This window comes from Schistocerca gregaria, chromosome 3 (genome assembly GCF_023897955.1).
Source record: "Schistocerca gregaria isolate iqSchGreg1 chromosome 3, iqSchGreg1.2, whole genome shotgun sequence".
Classification (NCBI taxonomy): Eukaryota; Metazoa; Arthropoda; class Insecta; order Orthoptera; family Acrididae; genus Schistocerca; species Schistocerca gregaria.
The window spans coordinates 680,504,762-680,527,726 of NC_064922.1; the positions used below are offsets into that span (position 1 = coordinate 680,504,762).

Genomic DNA, 22,965 nt, shown 5'->3' on the forward strand with positions numbered 1-22,965 from the left:
TGAACAAGTGAATGTGTCTTTCATGTGTAGCCCCAAAAAATCAGTCCAGAGGGCGAGACATGAATTAGCAATTCTAGTGACATCTTTGTGGAGACTTACGAGCATGTTTAGAATTATTTTCTTATCAACATTTCACCTAAGTGGGAATGTGAGTACATCAGGGAGTCTACAAATCTCACAAGAACGTATAATTGCAACAAGAATCTCCTATATGGAATGTTTTGTGTATCGTATCCTGGCGGAAAGTTTATGGTTCTTCCTTGTTCGGTGAAGCAACTGTAATTTGTGTTTCTTATATTGATGTGCTGAAACTAGGGCATTTCCTCAATTGGAACAAGCTTTATTACATAACTTTGGCACCAAGATAGTGCACCGCCTTACAGGCATAACTCATTATGGGATTGGTTAAATGATGTTGTATCTGACTGCTGGATTGGGTGCAAGGAGCCAGATAACAGAGCACATTTTTCATGGCCTACATTTACACCCAATCTGATGCCATAAAGTTTTTACTTTAATGGGTTCATAAAGGTTCAAGAGCCTGTGCCTTTGCTACCAGTTGATCTACCTGACTTACGGAACAGAACTGAAGCAGTTGTGCAACAATTACTTCAGACACACTGATCAAAGTTTGGGAAGAACTTGCCTATGGATTTGATGTGTGCCACATGATGAGTGGTGCTCACATTGAACAATTGGAAGCAAATTTGTTTGCGTTACTCTTTCATGTGATGTATTATTTATAATTTAAAGTTGACTGTAATACATGCTACAATGCCTTAGAACCTCAATATTCATTTTGAAGCATCTGGCACTGTGTTCAGTGATAAGCTACAAATAACCAACTTTGAATGAGAAGTGGCATTATGCAGCTTATCCTTCATTGCCTGAACCATAAAATATTCAGAAACACAAACCTGGAAAAACAAAATATGAAATTATGTTGGCTGGCTGATATGTAGTTCAATAGGTGACAGTTCTTGATCATGCAAGATAAGTGTTATAACCTTTAATCACCAATAATTGTGTGGATATTCAAACACACTCGCTTAGAAACAATAGCTGGTTACATGATAACAACTCATTATCTCTTATTTGACTGCCGTGACATGTGGCCGGCGCCATTTGTAGCCAGGTGGTGCTCCCGCGCTCAGCCGAGTTGCGGAGCGCCTCTATCGCCGTTTGCACGTACTGTCGTGGTGGCACTGTTAAATGTCATGGCACTGTCACAACAATAAGGTATAGGTGCTGTGGCATGATGCAGCATCTGATGATAAAGTGCTGACATTGGAGTCTGGAGGGTAATCTTATATGGAAGTGAAACATTGGTTCTAAGCAGGTCAGACAAAAAGAGAATAGTAGTTTTTGAAATGTGATGCTACTGAAGAATTCTGATGATTAGATGGATTGAGATATGGGTGTAATGTATCAAATTGTGGAGATGCTAAATTTCTGGCACAACTTGATTAAAAGAAGGGATTGATTGATGGTACACATCAAAGTATTGTCAGTTTGCTAATAGAAGGAACTGCGTCGAGGGGGGAATCATTTTAAAGGGTGGACAAGTTTTGTGACTGCAGCAAAAGGTTAGAATAGATGGCAGATGTAGATTGCAGTAGTTGTGCAAAGATGAAGAGACTTGCACAGGATAGAACAAAATGGAGAGCTACATAAAACTAGTCTTGGAATAGCTACAGCTGAGAGAGGGAATTGTTTTAAGGTTAAATACCTCATTATGACAGATTTCATTAATCGAGATCCAAATAAACTTTGTCACACACAAAAGAAACTTTTTGAATAACTTTACCATTATGCATTACAATATTATATAATTAAAAAATAAAAGAAACACAAAATAAGAACAGCTTTTGCTTGGTTACAGGGAGGTCAATAATTTTGTAACTTCTACATTTACAACAGATCACATTTACGAAAGGTGTTCAAAATTTGTGCCGTTTGCTGAAATGCAAGTATTCCATTGCTCAGTCGTCCTTTCTTACCTAAGCCCAACTACCCATCAGGCGATTCACATGCTCATTTCTTATCCATTGGGTATTTCCCTACGTTTACATCCCCATGGCTCTTATATTAAATTACTTGTCTCAGCATCATTGATGTTGCTTTGGGGGTTTTCATATCTTAATAAGAATCACCCTTTATATCTAAGAAGCAGAAGTAATTCTCTTTGCTGACTATGCAAGTGTTACAAGCAAACTTAATGGGGTAAGTTAAATACTCAAAAAGGTAAATAATATATTCCTTGAGAATTAATAACTGTTCTCAACTAATGGACTGTGACTGAATTTAAATGTAACTCAATAATTGCAACTCAGAGCTGCACAAGAGCAGACCACACCATTACAAATAATAAATAAAACATAGTATTCTGATTTTGTTGTGTATGTATGCTGAGGCTTGGAGATGACTGTGTGTGTGTGTGTGTGTGTGTGTGTGTGTGTGTGTGTGTGTGTGTGTTGCGTCTTCTCTACATATGAAGGAGGACTTAGTGGGATATCTCATCCAAAGTTCTAAATTTAAAAGTGTTGTCTGCTTCTAAGCATGGTGAGTAGCAATCCTAATTCATATTATTAGTCTGTTGTGGATTTTCCAATATTTGTAAATTCTAAATTCATAGCTGTTTATTTTGTTAAGAACCTGAACAAGAAATTGCATGTTGCGGATGTTCTAAGGTCTATAAACTCTGCAACTTTTGTATTACATATAATAGCAGGTTTTGGAGATGAAACTGTCAAAACGTTGATTCTTCACTTACTAATTTCTTATGCCACCATATCTGAGGTCTTTACCTTCAAATCTCTTTTTGATAGCTTTGCTACTGTTTTATTTATCTTTGTGTGATACTTCACATGATTTTTAATAGTCAGTTTTTGGATTCCTTGAAATTGCATTTGCACTTGCAAAATACTTCAGATCTCATATGTAGATGTAATTGATTAAATATGCTCCTTTTTTGGTGTGTTTCAGTGAAGGAACCGGATACTATTAATTCAGACTTGGAGGTGGATGTAAGATCTGTGACCTTAGTGTTAAACCTTCCAGCACATGAGGTTGCTTGTGCTAATATCTCCAATTTGCACACTACTGTCCGCTCCCGAGGCCAAGATACTTACGTGGATGGCCGCTTGGGAAGTATGTCCCTTTTGGACGTATCACCACACAGTCATCTTTACAGGGAGCGATTTATTTCATCAGGCCATGAGGCTCTTAATTTCACATACTTTAGGTAAAGAATACATTTTTTTTCTTGATAAGATTGTGGAACAATGACAAAGTATCAAGAAACGTGGAGCTCAAAAAATTAATGAACCAAATTATTACTTATTAAGCAGGAAGATACTTAAGTATATTCTTTGTTAAGAGTGCTTTTATCATTGGTAGGTGCTGTGCTGTACTGATTTGTCAGCTCACAGAGTATTAATGTGTACCACAGTTACAAAACTTGCACAAAACAAAAAAGCAAAATTTATCAAAATGTCTGATGATTAGTTTGTTGTATATTAATAACAGGTCAGTAGTACATTACAAAAATAACAAGGAATTGTCTTGATATAGTTCTGTAGTATCTTGGCATGGACATGTGGCTAAATTTTCAGTATTGAATTAATTAATATCCACAGTAGAATTATATAGATCAGGGGTTGGCCACTTACCTTAGTCCGCAGTTCATGGTCTTGCGTTAACGTTCTCGCGCACAGGGTCCCGGGTTCGATTCCCAGCAGGGTCAGAGATTTTCCCTATCTCGTGATGACTGGGAGTTGTGTTGTCTTCATCATCATCATCATCATCATCATCATCATCATCATCATCATTCATCCCCATTACAGTTGGAGGAAGACAATGGCAAACCACCTCTGCTAGGACCTTGCCTAGTACGGCAGTGCAGGTTTCCTGCATCATCCTCTACGCCCCTTGGAGTATGGGACATTATCAACATCATCATCATCACCACCACCACCACCACCACCACCACCACCACCACTACTTATCTTACCTTACCTTACCTTTGGGAGTGAGCTGAATTTTTTAGGGACTAATAATTGATATAACACTATTGTATTACACAACAAGAAATCAGGAGTTACATTGGTGAGGTGATTTTCTCATTGTTTGCTTTGATCTGAACTGTTTGAAATCAGGCTGATAATTTTGAAACCAGTCTGATAATTGGTGTGTTTGGATCGTCAGGTAGAACACATCAGTATTTAGATTTGATGAACTTGTGCACACATATAAGTGCTTCCAAAAATGGATCAGTCTCTTGGCACACTCTCTTGTTCATTGATGTTTGTCTTCTGAAACCTTCATCCAAAATTCAACAACTGAACAACCACTACATTAGTCCTGTGTTCTCTTGAAGTTCTCTTCGCTCCAACTGTATAGCTGGTGAGTCCTTAATAAGTAGCAGTGAAACGGAACAGTCATCTTCCGCAACGTCAGCAATTGTAAGAATTTTCCAAGAATGAAAATTAAGATTTAAGTGCCATCAAATAACTAAATGTGACATTTATTTCTTCAGAACAGACATTCTGCTTAAATAATATTGTATTTGCATCTGACCTAAAGGAATGCTTTCAGTAATTTCCTTCTAGCATATGAAATGAGCAAATTTTTTAGTTGCAAGGTCATTCAGAAAGAGTCTTAATCTGTTATCAAAGCTGAAAACAGACTATGCTAACCCAGAATAAGTTTGTTTCTTTCTTGTAATAACGTGTTTAGTGTTTGTAAATGCTGAACATCATCAGTAAAAAATGGCCATACGTAACAGCCAATGTGGCTCATCAAGCTGAGGGAAAGATTTTCCTTTTTCTTGCTTTGTTGGATCCATTAATTAGAATAATCTGCCTAGAACATTACTTCTGATAGCTATCTCACTAGACAATACCAAGACACATTGTCAACAAGATCGTATTGCTGATTTATTTTATGAAGTATTTCAACTGTCTGTGTCTTTCATCATTTTAGTAAACGTAGCTCACAATTCTTTGCACCATCTGCATAATTTATGGATATTAAAAGTATTTAGGTACTAAATGTTCTCTATGAGGAATACAGTGGACACTAAAACCCCATCCAGGGCTTCTTTGGTATCACTACCTTGACTAGTATCCTTCAGTGTAAAAAAGAGGAAGAGCTCTGCACTTGAAATTTTTACTTTAATATTGACAATTTAGCTTTCTTTAACTGGGAAACAAGAGGAAAGTCTACCCTGTGGTTAGTGCCATCTTGGGACTTGAGATTACTGACATTGTACTGTGACAGTGTCATTCAACACAAAAGACACATTTGTTTACTGTTCCTTTCTACAAAAAGGAATCTTTCTTCTCTCTCTTTATTAAACACACTGTTCCCTTCTTTGTCTTTACATTTATTAGATAACATTGTAACTATCAGGTCACTAGCAGCAGTCACAAGTTTACTTGAACAGTATCTCTGCTCACATATTATTAGCTATGAATGTGACTGGCTTCTGACTGCTGCACCTTGATCCATATTAGTACATGGCTGGCATGACATAGTGTTATCAAACTGACAAGAAGGTTTTACAGTTGTGAGTTTGAGCAAGGAGTTCCTTTTGTATTATATGCATCAACACCAGCCTTGCCGCTCTGTGCAAAAGCAGGAAAGGAGGTTCAGTGCAGTGTGGCACATCACATGTGAGTGTCAGACGAAGCTGCTCTGCACAACAACAAATGACTTCCACACTATTTTGGTACATCGGAGGAAATGGCTCATTCATGGGGGCACTTTCTGGTCATGTTTTCTCATTTTCCATTTTTAATGACGAGTGTGTGCGCACAGTGGTACGTTTGTGTGTACCTACGAACACTGCTAAAACCCGTGCAGCGTGTTTGTGTGTAGCATGATGCATCTGCCATGGATGTGGTGTTGTGTAAGTGTGTATTATTTTTTTTAAAATATTGCTGTTTTTATGCTCTATGTATTTATATGCTCTATTTCAAGAGCTGCACTACACTGAAGCAAAAGCTGTATGTGGCTTATGAGCCTCACTGTGACCACTCCTGATATAAACCAAGGATTTTTAAATAGACCACGCAGGTAGTTGTATGAATACCACTTTTAATATGTGGAATATCTTGTCATTTCTTTAGTTGCAAATTTAATGTATTTAAAAACCACTTACAAGTAGAATTCTGCTTCTTCGTAATGTTAGTATACAAGTTTTAAGAGTAGGTGTCCCAGCTGCATATAGATTTCAGCATTTCCAGATGTGCATTATGTGAGGCAGAATTGCCTTTACTCTTCAGTTATTTTCATTTCAGCAGAACTTTACGTTAACACATTTATAATGTTATGTGATGTGGGAGAAAAGTTGTAAAACAAACTTTACACTGTCTATGTGTGCAACTAATTTATTTGTAAAGTTAATTTCTGTCACTTCAACACAACCTCAGTATTGAATGATATATGTTAAAAATAACGGAAAATATGATGTAAAAACCAGTTGAAAGATAGATCTTTTAAGATAATCCAAAAGAAAGATAAAAGACAGTTATTATCCCCTCATGAAAGAAATCTAAACATTGTTTTATATGGAATGAGGTGCTGATGAAGGCAGATTGCATTTGGGAGAAATGTAGCGCAAATCCTAATGCACTTATTTAGAATTAGGTTTTCTGTCCTTTCTATACCATATTACCATCTAAAAGACAAAATTCATCACTGCAAGTTCTAATGTACTGCTGTAATAGTGTTGGCAAATATTAAGAGAGGAATATGATTTTAACAATAAGGAAGATAGGTATTGATGTCAGTCAGTGAGGCCTGACATGAAGTAGGCATTCCAAAACATCCCAAAGGTGTTCTGTGGGATTCAGGTCAGAGCTCTGTACGGGCCAGTCCATTACAGGAATGTTATTGTCGTATAACCCCTCTGCCACAGGCTGTGCATTATGAACAGGTGCTCGATCGTGTTGAAAGATGCAGTCTCCTTCCCCAAATTGCTCTTCAACAGTGGGAAGCAAGAAGGTGCTTAAAACATCAATGTAGGCCTTTGTTGTGATAGTGCCACGCAAAACGAGGGGTGCCAGCCCCCTCCATGAAAAACATGACCACACCATAACACCACTACCTCCAAATTTTATTGTTGGCACTACACACAGATGATGTACACTGGGCATTTGCCATATCCACACTCTGCCATTTGATCGACACATTGTATACCGTGATTTCTCACTCCACACGTTTTTCCACTGTTCAATCGTTCAATGTTTATGCTCCTTACACCAATGTTTACTCTCCTTACACCAAGTGAGGCATCATTTGGCATTTACCGGAGTGATGTGTGGCACCTGCTCGACCATGAAATCAAAGTTTTCTCACCTCCTGCCTAACTATCGTAGTCCTTGTAGTGCGTCCTGATGCAGTTTGGAATTCTTGTGTGATGGTCTGGATAGATTTTTACCTATTACACATTACAACCCTTTTCAACTGTCGGCGGCCTCTGTCAGTCAACAGATGAGGTCGACCTGTACACTCTTTTGCTGTACATGTCCCTCCACATTTCCACTTCACTGTCATGTTGGAAACAGTGGACCTAGGGATGTTTAGGAGTGTGGAAATCTCACGTACAGACGTACGGCACAATCCAATCACCTGACCACGTTCGAAGCCTGTGAGTTCTGCGGAATGCCCCATTCTGCTTTTTCACAATGTCTAATGACTGCTGAGGTCGCTGATATGGAGTACATGGCAGCAGGTGGCAGCAAAATGCACCTAATGTGAAAAGCATATTTTGGTGGGTGTGTACAGATACTTTTGATCACATAGTGTAGTTACATGTTCCGTTAAACATTTGAATGATTCTTTTATCGAAATTATGTGGGATTAGTCAGCTCACAGGATATGTAAGGTTTACAGAATATATGATTAGTGTTAATATTAATGAACACATTACTATTTTAGTACTACTCATGCCACGATACTTAATATTTTTATTCATTTATTTATTTTTTTAAAATGGAGTAGTAGTTACTAAAAATTGTTCCCTGTGGAGTATAATTTCTCTTGTTTGTGTGTGTGTTTTATATGTGTGTGTGTGTGTGTGTGTGTGTGTGTGTGTGTGTGTGTATGTGTGTGTGTGTGTGTGTGTGTGTTTTTCAGTAAGAGTCAGCTGTTTTCAATATTTTTTCAGCTATGGGCAACAAGATGTGTCACTGCAGCGCGAGTATGATTCTCATTTGAAATTAGAAATGTCAACAGTTATATACATCCATACAAAGAGATTTGTTGCTGAAATACAGGCATTTTTCCATCATTTCTCGCAGTTGCGTGGTGTCATGGCCAGCATTCGAGCTGCTACAGCTGGTAGAGAGGTATGTGTAGATTCCATGAAGTTATTTCTAGTCCAAAATGATCAGCCCAGAAATACAAGTGGTAATTGGCAAGATAGAGGTAATGAATAGTAATTTATAATCCTGTTGATAATGAGAGGCAGGATGATGAGCCAAAGGTTTGATAAATAACAGTAAAAGAATAATAGGGAAGAACTATTATGTTCTATATTATGTGACGGACATAATAGTGTCTCAATAGCTTAAATTGTTTTATCTCCATTTGCACTACTCAGTTTAAGCTTTGCTCATTTTTAAGCAATACCTATGCAGTTTGATACCAACACTCTGTTACAGACCAGCTGACTCACCATCCAATCAGTACAAAAGAAGTAGAGCTGAAATGTACCACACTTTGAAACATCATTGTAGAATCGAAACAAATGGCCATTGAATTCACCACAGGAAAGAATGTCTGATTTTATAAAATAAACAGACAAATTTAACTGTTCATTAATGCCAAAAGGCAACACTGTTCATCTCTACCTCAGGTGCTGTCCTCTAGAGTGAAGAAGATTAATTTTTAAGAGCTGCAACAGAACTGCTGGACAGAAATAAGAAAACTCAAGATTAACTGGCGGTAAAATAAAATAAAAAGTCAATGAACTAAAAGAGTTACATGTTACCAGAGACCTACTTGATTTTTATTCAGGTGTGTACTCTCTCTATACCATCCATAATTTGTTAGGAACCCTGACTGATTACATCATTATTAACATTATCGCTGATAGCTAAGACATCTTGAGGTGCTGGAAAGAACACTTTAACTCAGTGTTGAAGTGTAACCCTCCTGCTGTAGAAGACTTTCTTTTATAATTACTCCAACATCCTTTACAAATCTTGATAGCACCATCATTCATAGAGCCCAAAAAAGCTCCTGAGATACTGAAACCATGAAAGGACTGTGGACCAGACAATATTTCCCTAGAATTCATGCAAAGTGTAGGATATCCCATCAAGCCTTGAATTGTCATTTGATCCTTTTAATGTGAAAAACTGCGTCAGTAAGAGCTAATAAGTAAAACTAATGACTCCATCATTGCTGTTTAATAGCTTTACTGTTGCAATAAGTCTTGCACAGTGGAATATTAAAGTAGCATTAAACAACAAAGGTAATTTGTAACAACAAGAGTAATTTGTTTTACATACTAATGATGCGACTATTGGAGCAGGAAATGGATCCTATCTAGTAACAGCTGACACGAAAAATCTGTTGTACAAGTCCTCTAGAAAGTCTTCTAACAGTTTCGGAGGCAATACTCCCTGTGTCTCAGTATGGTATTCACTCCTCCAGAGTTGCAATTGATATATTTTTCAGTATTGTATAACCAGAAGAAAAAGGCAGAAAACAACATTTTACTTCTATTCTTAGTGTTCTATGACTTAGAACAGACCTTCAACAAATTGTCCTGAATATGGGAGTGGTTCCAAGGTGCTATGGTTGTTCTATACACTGATAAGCCAAAACATTATGACCACTGCCCACCGTGATGTCGTATGCTGCCTGATGGTGTTGCGGGTATGTGACATGGTAACAGAAGTATGTAAATGGAGCAGACATGGACAGGGCATCACCCTAAGAAAGATATGAGCTGCAAATGGGGGAAATCAGTTGAGTTAAATGACTTTGATGAATGGCAGATTATTATTACGCAGTGCTTGTGAATGAATGTGTTGAAAAACAGCAAAGCTGTCGAATGTTCATGTGCTACTGTCGTGAGCATCTACAGAAAGAGTCAGTACAGTGAAACTATCACTAGTCACTAAATGACTGGACATCCATGACTCTTCACAGAATGTGTGTTCTAAGGCTTGTCTGCTCTATAAAGTAGGATAGATGATGACCTGTGGCATCTCTGCCAGAAGAGTACAGTGGTGGTGCATGCACAAGTTTTCTGGAGTACATGGCTCATCGTATGTTGTTGAACATGGGGCTCTGCAGTAGACCACCCCTACGTGTCCATATCTGTACCCCAACAACATCATCAATTATGATTGCAGTGGGCATGGGACCTTAGGGATTCAAATGTCGATCAGTGGAAATGTGTGAGCTCTTCGGGTGAACAACATTTTTGCTACAACTAAATCGACGGTCGTCTCCACAAATGCCGTCATTGAGGTGAACAGTGGCTCGAAACGTGTAGTATGCCATGGACACAGGCTGGTGGGAGCAGTATTACGCTATGAGAGGCAGTCTCCTGCACTTGCATGGGGCCTGTGGTGGTAATCGGGGATACGCTGACAGATGCAAACCATCTGAATCCCTTCATGCTCGATGTCTTCCTTAATGGCAGTGTCATCTTACTACACCGAGCGAGGTGGCACAGTGCTTGCACACTGGATTCGCATTCGGGAGGACGATGGTTCAATCCCGCGTCCTGCCATCCTGATTTAGGTTCTCCATGATTTCCCTAAATTGCTTCAGGCAAATGCTGGATGGTTCCTTTGAAAGGGCATGGCCGACGTCCTTCCCCATCCATCCGTAATCCAATGAGACTGATGACCAAGCTGTTTGGTCCCTTCCCCCAAACAATCCAATGTCATCTTACAGCACTGTAATTGTTCGTGTCTTGGAGCTAGAACTGTGCTTCAGTGGTTGGAGGAACATTACAGTGAACTCACATTGATTTCTTGGCGACCAAATTCACCTGATGTAAAACCTATGGAACCCTTCTGGGACACTGTTAGGTGCCATATTTGTGTACACTTATCAGCGTCCCATTATTTGTGCGAATTACATGACCTGTGCGAAGGCATCTAAGGCCACATACCTCCACAAACCTACCAACAAATTGTTGGGTGAAGGATACACAGAATCGTGATGTGTTTCATTCCAAAAGTATACAAACAGGCTATTAGACAGATGGTCATAATGTTTTGGCTCATTAGTGTACATTTTTTAGCTGTGACTGGAGTAATACTCCACACTTTTGAGATTGGTTAATTTCTGTACCAAAGTGATCTCTCTGTGTATTTCAGTTCCAAACAGGTTTCAACACATCTGTGTGTTCTCACACACAGTTTTTATCCTCCACTTAGTTGTCATACCCAATGATTCTCCAGTTCATGTTTCTGTCGGTTGTTACAAGAGTGCATATGAATAATTGAGAAAACCTCAGTGCCTCCATATGCTGCTCAGGAATCTGCTCTTCCATACTGTGATAGTGTTCTTTGTGATTGGCTTACGGAACAACAGTTTCATATTGCTGTTATTCAGTCCTGAATTTTCCATTGTGTGACATATATTGAGCAGGTAGCACACTTCTCCAACTTCGAAAGTGGTGTCTCTGAATATTGTGCCCACGAAAATGATGTGGAAATTTGAATCTCTGTTGCACAAACAGCCTTTAGACAACTTACCACCAGATCTTTTTCGATAAAAATCTACAAATAAACATGATGATGAACCATGTAGTTATTGTCTTAACAATGCTTTATAGATGTGGAGTGTAGATTCATGATAACAAGAATTTGTTTGAATTTTACCAGCAGAAGCTTTGGTCAGTTTTGGACATCAAACAGGAAATCACAGTTGAACATATAGATGCCACTGTGATTAATCAGTGTCAGATGAATTGCCCATATCTACAACTTGAGTAATGACAGAATTCCTTGCTAAACCAGTATGAGCAGTTGCTGGTGCCAAAATAACTCATGATGCCTCCGTAAAGCTCCAAAATGGACAAATTCAAAAAGATTTTGCAGAGTGCAAAATCCAAGTTCTGGGAATACTCTTGCAGAAGGCTGAAAGCTCTGGTGCTTGGCAACACCACCTGACTGGTGTTTGACACCACCACCTGGAAACAGAACGTCATCAAAGGCGAAAACCATGACAAATACAACCCTACACTCTGTATACAAGTATGTGCAACATGCTTATGTAAATGCATGTTTCAGCTGTGGTGTATATAGAAAATTCCACTTTTAAATAAATAATGACTGATGACAGCTCTACATGCAGTAGACTGATTCCTCAGTTACTTCCACCAGTTTTGTTGGATTCGTCTTTATCTCTTAACATCAATTTTAATCCTCCTACTTTGGCAGCAAATAATTACTACTAGGCAATAGAGAGGGCATTATGTTCAAAATACAGTGCAATTTTTCAGATGCTAAAATTGCCAAGATGATGTGACATTGTGTATATATATAAAGCACTTTATTTATATATATGGAGCTAGCTAAGTTTATGTACCTGTCAGGCTACTTTAATTAATCTAGTGCTGCAAGTGATATTAATGTGTCTCTTGCAACTGTGGCACATTCAGTTTCATCCAGCTTTAGCAGACCTAACCTAATTCTTGGCAAGCAATAAGCTAGTAGTCAACTGTATTTTAAACCCAACAACCAAAACAATGGATTTAATTTCACAAACAGACTTTGCCTTATACATTAAATAATGTATAAATTCCTCAGACAAGTGATGTGGAGTTGAGTGTTACATTATAGAGATAATTAATCAAAAGCTGAATATTGGCAACAACATACTCGGTTCTGAGGCTAGAGATTTGTCGGTATTTCTGAAACACAATGCTATGCTATTGAAATATATTAGAAGAAGTTCATAGTTATGGGGTAAATAGCCACAGTTTGCAAATTACTAATGACAGTTTGGCGATGATCAGCAGTCTTCAGTCTGCTGTGTTAGGAAGCTGTGGTGGTGAAGAATCTGGCTTGCCACATGAGACGTTTCAGGTGTCATTTGTTTCACCCAGGTGTTAAGCTGCTGAGGCATCTCCTACTGTATCCAACACAATGAAATTGCCTTCACCACAGGGTGAATGGCAGGTGGTAACACATGTGTGTCACTCAAGGGTCAAAGTCAGTGTGGAGACTGGCCATCTGGCATCACCCATTCACCCTGTGAATGACCATGTAGACAATCATTTGCAGGATCTGAACAGGCACATGGGAGGAGAGATTTGCTACTCATAGGAAGTTCCAACGCTAGAATCCAGGGCCAGAAAGAAATCCAATATGCACTCGGTATGTCTGCTAGGAAAACTCATCTGAGATGTCAAGAAAGCCCTTCTTGTGGCTACCAGGCATGTAAGGTGCAGTTGTCTGCAAGTTGTGGCTCATGTTGGCACCAGTGAAGTCTCACACTTGATTTCTGTGGCCACCCTCAGTTCATATGGGCAACTGGTGGAAGTGGTGAAGACTCAAATTGTTCTCGGAACTGAGAATCAGCTGGGATCTATAAGTAGAAAGCTCTGAAATGTGTAGTGAAATGTGGAACATATACCAAAAAGACAGAGCAGACACTGTAGGAGGAGGAGGAGTGTTCATTGCAGTCAGCAAAAATACTAAACCAATCAAGGTCAAATTTGAATCTGAATATGAAGTTATCTGGATGCATGTAAGAGTCTAGGTGAACTCAAGTTAATTGTATGCTATTTTTACCGGTCACTTGACCGTTTTAGAATCATTCAGAGAAAGTCTATACTCAGTAGCAGTTAAATACTCAGATCGTGCAGTGTTAGTTGGAAGTGACTTTAATCTACAAATATAGACTGCAACATCTGTGGATTCTTTGCAGGTGGTATGGACATGCAGCCTAGACAGGAACATCTATGGATTCATTGCAGACAGTATGAACAGGCAGCCTTGTGAAGAACTTTTGAACATGTTCTCCAAAAATTGCCTTGAGCATGTAGTTTGACAACCTACATTCTAACGTTTGCCTGACGACAGGAGACTGTGTGTTACTGGGGTGCAAGACTCGTATGTGTCTTACGGGTGGATTACTTGTTGTGTGCAGCCGATCTTCTTCTCAGGACAGACAGCTGCGTCAATCTTCACAATGCTTCTTCTCCGAAGATTTCTTGCTGGTTTGGGAAATGATGCTGAACTATTTCTCTACTTTTGAAATGATTTCTTACTCTCAGAATACTTTCATATCAAATTTGCTATATTTTATTCTTCACAATAAAACAACTACACAAGTTTCACATGCGCTTTCAAGTCTTGAAAATCAACCCTGTCTGGCAAACCATAGTACTTAACATATATCATTACAGTCTCTTTTGATTTTAATAACCCTTGTCAAAACAGTTCTTGCTCCTAGCAAGTCAAACAACACGGTATAAGTGTCTCTAGATAAAACATATTTTGTTTGTTCCCAACAGTCACTACCATTTCACTGCCAAAGAGTAGCCCTTGATTACTTCTTGTACTATACATTTGGCTCCCAAGGCATGTGCGGCCACCACTTGTCACTGCCGATAGACCGCCACAACTTTAGTCTTCTTGTGACACACGCGTGTCCTGCACACACGTAAACCGTTCGCAGTAGACACATTTCCACTCCCACACACTCATCCTTAAAATATCATGTGCTCTAAATGGTGAAATATGAGTGTCTCTAGAATTTACCCCGAAATTCTTGACAACATGCAGGGTAATAATTTAGACCCTGTGGCTTCAGACTTGCCTGACCTTATTGACAGTGTTGGTATAGAGACAGGGATTAGTGATCATGATGTCATTTAGCAATGGCAGCTACTAAAGTCAATAAACCCGTCAAGAAAATTAAGAGAATATTTTTACTTGAAAGAAATGATAAACAGGTGTTTGCATCCCATGTGCCAGTATGATGGACTTACAGGAATTATGAGCAAAGTTTAAACAGTTTGTAAACGCCCTGGAGAAGGATGTGCTGAGTAAGTGGATTAAGAATGGAAAAAACCAACCATGGTTTAATAACAAAATTTGGAAATCACCGAGGAAGCACAGACTAATTTTGTTCCTACAATGACTTCTATCTGGTCACTCATTTGCCAGTCTGATGTGACAGTAGAACTGAACAGAAATATTTACTGAGAGTACTTTACCACATTGGTCCTCATTTAGCTTGCTTTTATCATGAATGTCTCACCCAGAGCAAAGTTCCAAGTGGCTGGAAGAAGTGTAAGTGGCACCTGTATATAAGATGGGTAAGAGAATGAACTTGCAAAATTACAGACCTATGTTCTTAACATTGATTTGCTGCAGTCACAGTTGGAATACAATAAATTTCCTTGAGATGGGAAAGCAACTGTGCATAATCAGCATGGATTTAGAAAACATTGGAGGTGCAAAACTCGGCTTGACCTCTTCTCGCACGATATCATGTGAGCCATCAGTGAAGGGCAACAGACACAGTCCATATTTCTAGATTTCTGGAAAGAATTTGACATGGTGTCCCACTCCAGACAGTAAAGTTAAGAGTATTCAGGTGAGTGAGTGTCCCAAAGACCTCTGAGGTAGTAGAACCAGTATGTTGTCCTCAGTGGTGGGTGTTCATCAGAGTCAAGGGTATCATCAGGAGTACCCCAGGGAAATGTAATAAAACTGCTCTTATTCTCTATATTCATGAATGATCTGATGGACAGGGTGAGTAGTAGCCCGTGGCTCTTTGCTGGTGATGCTGTGGTGCATGGAAAGGTGTCATCGTTGAGTGGCTGGAGAAATACACAAGGCTCTAAATGTCGAAAAGTGTAAGTTAATGCAGATGAGTAGGAAAAACAGCAACATAATGTTTGAATACAGTATCAGTAAAGTGTTGCTTGGCAAAGTCACATTAATTAAATATATAGGTGTAAGACTGCAAAGTGATTTGAAATGGAATCAGTACTTTAGGATACAGTGGTAGGGAAGGCAAATGGTTGACTTCGGTGTATTTGGCAAACTTTAGGAAAGTGTGATTTACCTGTAAAGGAGATCATGTATAGAACACTAGTGTGAGCCATTCTGGAGTACTCCTCAAGTGTTTCGGATCCCTAGAAGGTAACATTAAAGGAGGACACAATTTAGAAGTGTGCTGCTAGATTTGTTACTTGTGTATTTGATCATTAGGCAATTATTACAAAGATGCGTCATGAAGTCAAATAGGAATCCTTGGAGGAAAGACAATGTTCTTTTAGTGGAACAATATTGAGGAAATTAGAGAAGTGGAATTTTAAACCGATTGCAGAACGTTTCTATTGCCATCAACATATAGTTTGCACGAGGACCACAAAGATAAGGTAAGGGAAATTAGTGCTTGTACAGAGGCAAGTAGATAGTCATTTTTCCCTACTCTATTTGCGAGTGGAACAGGAAAGGAAATGACTCTTAGCAGCACCATATGGTTGCTTGCTGATTATGTATATAGCTGCAGATATGGATGTAGATGGCATTGGTAAAGACTGCATTAGTTGAACATTTCTTTATGTTGCTGAAGAAGCAGTAGGTGTTGAGCCTATCAGTTGCAACCATATAATTACAAAATAGCAAATTGGCAGCTATAGAAAAACAAAATCAGGAAGCTTTTTGACTGTGTCTTTCTGTATTTGCCACTGACGATGAGTGATATGAAAAAATATCACAATATTTACCTTTAACTTTATCACAGTGAATTTCTTCAGACTGTTATATATATTCAGCTCTTTGAGCTCCAACCAATATGTATGCAGTAAAGCAATCAGCTTATTAAGCAGTTATTTTGGAATGAGATAGCTGAGTTTTGTAGAAACCATATTCATGTTACTGTGCTTTTGAGGATTTAAGTGACAGTACTTGGCCATTTAGTGAAAACGAGCATTAGTAACTAATGAGACAGGATATTTCAGCCTTTTGAGTGAGTAAAGAGGAGAGGAGGAGGAGAAGAAAAAGAACAAGAAATTGTGGTGTAAGGGAGTGATGATAAATTGCATGTACTTACCATTTCTGAAGCTTCAGTTTGTCATAATGACGAGACAAGAGTAGGAAATTAATTGATTGGTGGTGATTTTGACATATTTGATATCCGTGTATATGCTGTCAGCAGTTTTTATGTAATATGTCTGGTTGATACGATACCAACTGTCCATTTGCTCCTATGAAGGGAAGATGCACATAGTATAATAGAGGTGGATACTCAATTTGTGACTATCAGTAAATAAACTCGTGAATTTAAATACATAAATGTTGAGGAGTTCACACTATGAGAGAAATGATTAAATTTTTCTGTGGAATACTGTTATACAATATTTTTGTGTTTGAATTACTTAGTTTCTTAGCGCTCTATTTCTTAAGAGCATTTCTGTCAACTTTGCTTGTTATGTGTGTAAGTCTTTCAGTCTAAGTCTAATTTAATACTGCAAGTAAGAGTCCTTTTTGACTTTTGTGTCAATACCAGTTCATAAGATGGAAGAATAAATTTTGTAAAGGAATCCAAACAGATATAATGCTCAGATCACTTCTACATGCAGACAATAATTTTGTTTGCTGGCAATGAATCCCACCTCCATTTACATTTGCACTGCAGTAATAGATCATAAAAGTTTCATCCAAGAAACAGTCAGTGCACATTGTAACACAAGAGGCAAAAAGATCAAAGATAATAGTAAACAGTGACGTAATAGAACAAGTAAAAGTTTTGATATTTGAAATAATGTGGGTTTTAGCCAGAACACTGAACAAAAAGTAAACAATGCATTTAATATGTGGAAGAATTTTAAAAGTTGAGAGACAAAGGACACGAGAGGACTTTAATCAGATCCTGTGAGTTTGTTGCTGTCACCACACCCAGATGTGAAACTGAATGATAGTCTTCACTACTAATAAATAAAAATGAATAGTACGTCACAAGAAAAGACTTATCATAAAAAAATGAAAGGCTTTACAAGAGCATACAGTATTGGAAATAAGAACCAGGAGAGGTTCCTAAACATGAGCCGAAGAAGAAGAAGAAGAAGAAGAAGAAGAAGAAGAAGTAGTAGTAGTAGTAGTAGTAGTAGTAGTCGTAGTCGTCGTCGTCGTCGTCGTCTGTCATTCTTCAGACTTTTTAGTTGCAGTTAATTACTTTTTGCTATCCATAAATTCAAACACTTAATACAAAACATTAGATGTGTTATACTTTCCAAGCTGTTTCTGAGAGGCTTTTAATTTCTTTTAGATACCGAAATCATTGACACATGCACCACGCATGCTTCTGGAATTGCATGCAGGCTCTCCAGTTATCATGCTGCCAGTCAGTTCACTTTCGTCAGACATCCTAGTAGCAGATTTGGGCAGGCTTACTGTGAACAACAGTTTTAAGATGTATGGGTCACCTGGAACTATAAGAGTACCTTCTCGACAGGAAATATCACCAGATGCATCACCACCAGGTCAGTCCCTTATTTAATAAATCTGTTTGATTAGTAGAATTTGTGACTGGTGTTTAAGATAGTTTTGGATGCTTAACTTTCTTTCACAACATTTTTAGTCCATGCTGGTCTTTTTATTACAAAAAAAGAGAGCTGAAAAATTTTGCAGTTGAGTCAAACATACAGTGAAAAGAGGAGGAGAAAAGAAAGACGTTTATTATATATGCAAGCAGAATAAACAGTTTACTGTGTTGGATTGTCATGGTATGTCATGAAAGTACTTCTCCGATTGCTGTGTTAATTAAGTATATGTAACACAATAAAACCCCTGTAGATCAAAACTTTGAGATGATGTGAAGCACTTAAATTGAAATCATCTTATCAAGAATGTTTCTGTCCTTTTGTACTCAATGTGTGTGATATATGCTGTGGCATGAACATCAATTTCATATTTTATGGTACTCATAGGTCCTTTAAATTGACAATTAAAGAATTTGTTGATGACTTATGTATGGATCAATACACAAGATATTGACTGAATAAAAGGGGGGAGGGGAGGGAATGTTACCATTCAAGAAGGGGGGTGGGACAACAGAGAATTAGAAGGGAATGTGAATACTTGCCTGCCTGTTTTTACAAGGTGATTCATGAAGATATGCAAATATTTTAATATGCTATTCTACAAGCAAAACTAAAGAAAAAATTTCATATAAATATATTAAAAACAACGATTCCAAGACTTACCAAGCGTGAAAGTGCCAGTAGATAGGCACAATGAATAAAACACACACACACACACACACACACACAGTTCATATAAACATAGGTTCACAAGTGTTTAGTTACGGAGTTACGGCTAATAAAAGATTTTGCCTGAAATTTAGCAACTTCACTAATATAAAGCCATCACAAAATTGTATGAGGCTAATGTAACACAAGATTTCCATTTATTTTGTTGTTATTGGTCTGGTGACTATAATAAAACATGTTCCAGACTTGTATCTGCAGTGGTTTTCCAGAACATCCAGAGAAGCAAAGATTATTATACAGGTAAATTTGTTTACTTTCCATTGAGAATGTAGAAATGTTCATGTCATTGATGGCAACTGTTAGGGAGTTGTTTCAGTCATTTCCTAACCTTGAAATCAGTTAGTTTTCTGTGTTGTTCAGTGAAAGGACATAACAACAACAGAGTATTTAGATGAAACCATATAGTAACTGTTGTAGTTTGTAGATTATTTATGAAACAGGGATGTCTTTCTAATTTATGACAGAGGATTATGCCAGTATGGTGTTTATTTTTGGCAAATGTGATGGTAATGCTATGGTGGCAGTTGACGAACATCGCGTATATTATCCAACTCGGAGGATTCCGAATGCAGAAGCCATTAGTTGAGTATTTCGAATGTTGGGGGGAGACAGATTCTCCACATAGCATTCATAATCAGTATGAGCGCTTGATACGTGAAGATGATAATGAGGATATTATGGATGCTGTTCAGTGTAGCCCAGGTACCAGTATATGACATATCTCTCAATGTCTAGGCATTTCTCCATGTAAGGTATGGCGCCCACTGAAGTACAATAATCTTTATCTTTACTATAAACAAAAAGTGCATCATTTACATCCCGGAGATTCTGCACTTTGCTTGGTGATGTGTAACTGGTTAAATACTAATAGGCAGTTACACAGTCACATTTTATTCACTGATGAGGCACAGTTTACTCGAGATGGTATAAACAGTTTACATAATGAACATGTACAGTCTGAAGGAAACCTACATGCTTCAGTGCAAAGCAATTTCGAGCAGTGATTCAGTGTAAATGTGTGGGGTGGTATAATCAACACATGCTTCATTGGACCATTCGTTTTCCCAGGGCATCGTAAGTGGCAAGACATACTTAAAATTCCTTCAAGAAGAAATGCCCCCCTTGCTCGAAGATGTTCCACTTGCTAAGCGATTGAAAATGTATTTTCAACATGATGGCATGCCTCCACATTTCACCAACACCGTTACTACACATTTAAATCAACATTTTCACCAGAAATAGATTGTTCATGATGCTACACGTTTGTTGCCAACCAGATCGCCTGATTTAACACCAGTGGATGTTTGTGTATGGGGATGGATGAAAGACATAGTGTATTGAGAACAAAGTCAACACATGTGATGCATCACTTACACACATTACGAATGCTATGGACGAAATTACAAACAACCCCGTGAATCTGAAACGAGCAACAAAATCTGTTCATAGCCATGCAACTAAATGCATTGAACTCGGTGGAGACATTTTTGAACATTCATTGTGAGTGTACTGTGAAGTTGAATGTACACTGTACAACTTCCTTAACACTGAGCTTTTTTAACATGAATTCATGTGTGCTGTGGCATTTATAAAAGCAGATTATCTGACACATTCATACAGTTTCAGTTAATGTTATTACCATAATTTTTCCAAAATTAAATTCTCTACAACTTCTTTTGAAAACTTTGTGCAATGGTCTGGAATTTAAAAAACAAATTGAGCCAAGTAGTTAGTAAATTAAAATTTTTATGAAATTACTTCTTTGCTTCTCTGGATGTTCTGGAAAACTACTGCAGATACACATCTGGGACGTGTTTTGTTAGGTTCACCAGGTCAATAACAACAAATAATTGGAAATCATGCTTTGCTTTAACCTTGTACAGTTTTGCAGTGGCTTCATGTTAGCAAAGGTGCTAAATTTCAGGCAAAATCTTTTATTAGCTGTAACTCTGTAGCCAAACATTTGCAGACCTATGTTTATATGAACTTTTTTCCTTTAGTTTTACTTGTTTAATAACATATTAAAAGATTTGCATATGTTCATGAATCAGCTTGTATATATTCTCTAATTCTCTGGCTTTTGATCAGTGGTCATTGTAGGATAATTGTGTATATTCGAGTGTGCATGCTTTCATGCCTGTTGTCAGTAATGATGATAAAATCTTCTGAGTCAGTAGGCCATGTAAGCTTTTAGACTTCTTCTTTGTTTAATGTTACACTCTCTCTGCTGCGATCCTCTTCAGGATTCCACTGTTGTCACGGGACAGCTGAACACTGTAGAAAGACAAGTGTTGTAGTCACTTATAAAAGGTTAATATGCCTGTGCTTTTTCAGAGAAATTGCCTTGGTTGTTTCCTATTCCTCACTGATTTGCGAGGTTTCCATTTTTGATCTGCATAGCCGACTGCTTAGGTAGAATCCTATGGGAGAATGGTTTAAGGACTGTGTCTCTCAATCAGCACAATATAAGACATCACCTTGTCTATGACAGATTTGGCTAACCACCACTATACTGTGGGAGTATATGAGCTGATGTATGGTTGTGGCAAAGTATATGTTGGTGAAACTGGAAGAACAGTGAAAGAGCACAGATGCCAACATGATTAAGACAAAAGGGAAAAATCATAGATAGTGGAACACCAAGAAGAAGAAAGTGACCAGACTATGGATTTTGAGAACACATTGATGCTAACCAGAAAAAGTAATATTTATAGAAGGAAAGTCCATGAAGCAATCGAAATATCAAAGAATGGATACAATTTAAATAGAGATGACAGCTTCAGGCTTCTGTCTGTGTGGCTACCCACTACAGTGATAGTAAACACCAAGGGTGAGGTGACAGTGGATTACAAGAGATAGAGACAAGGATGATTATGCAAGTGGAGGATATGTTGTAAGATAACTTCCATATGGTGGCTCAGAGGAGGTGGTGGTGGATGGAAGGACCCAGATGGCCTGGGTTGTGAAGAGGTCATTGCAACTGAGCGTGTTGTGCTCAGTTACATGTTGTGCCACTAGGTGGTCAACTTCGTTCTTGGCAATAGTTAAGTGGTGGCCATTTATCTTGTTTGGAAGTCATACCCACATTAAAAGTTATCCACTGTTGGTATATAATATAGCTGTGTACACAGGTGGACTGGCCTCTGATGGGGTAGGATAAACCTGTGACATGACTGGAGTAGGAAGTGATGGATGGGTGGATAGGGCAAGTCTTGCACCTTCTTCTACCATGGGGGCATGGGGTTGGGAGAGGGTGTGGCTTAGGGATGGACCAAGATGTTGTTGCAGCTTGGGTGAGTGACAGAACACCACTTTAGGAGGAGTGAGAAGGATCTTGGTTAGGATGACCATTTCAGGACATGATGAGAGAGATAATCAAAGCCCTCACAAAGGATGAATTTCAGTTGTTCCAGTCCAGAGTGATATTGGGTGATGAGGAGTGCTTCTTTTTAGCTGATTCTTGGGGTGATGGGAGAATTGGGAATATGTAGATTAGTTTTTTTGTGGGGGGGGGGGGGGGGGGGGGGAGTTCTTGTCACTGCAGATAAACCTTCCCCAGATGGCCAGGCTGTACGGAGGGATTTTTTGATGTGAAAGGGATGACAGCTATTGAAACACAGATACTGTTGGTGGTTGGCGGGTTTAATGTGGACAGAGGTGCAGATGGAGCCTTCAGAGAGCAGGAGATCCAC

General features: G+C 38.4%; 1 protein-coding gene across 2 annotated transcripts in view; it reads left to right on the forward strand.

The window, feature by feature from the left end:
- Positions 1 to 22,965, forward strand: part of LOC126354004 (intermembrane lipid transfer protein VPS13D) — a 488,122-nt gene that overhangs the window by 184,129 nt on the left and 281,028 nt on the right. For both annotated transcript variants that reach the window (XM_050003313.1, XM_050003314.1), the window contains exons 28-30: positions 2,986 to 3,244; positions 8,174 to 8,354; positions 18,271 to 18,484. In XM_050003313.1, coding sequence (XP_049859270.1) covers positions 2,986 to 3,244; positions 8,174 to 8,354; positions 18,271 to 18,484 — 654 coding nt within the window. The remainder of the gene's footprint in view (positions 1 to 2,985; positions 3,245 to 8,173; positions 8,355 to 18,270; positions 18,485 to 22,965) is intronic.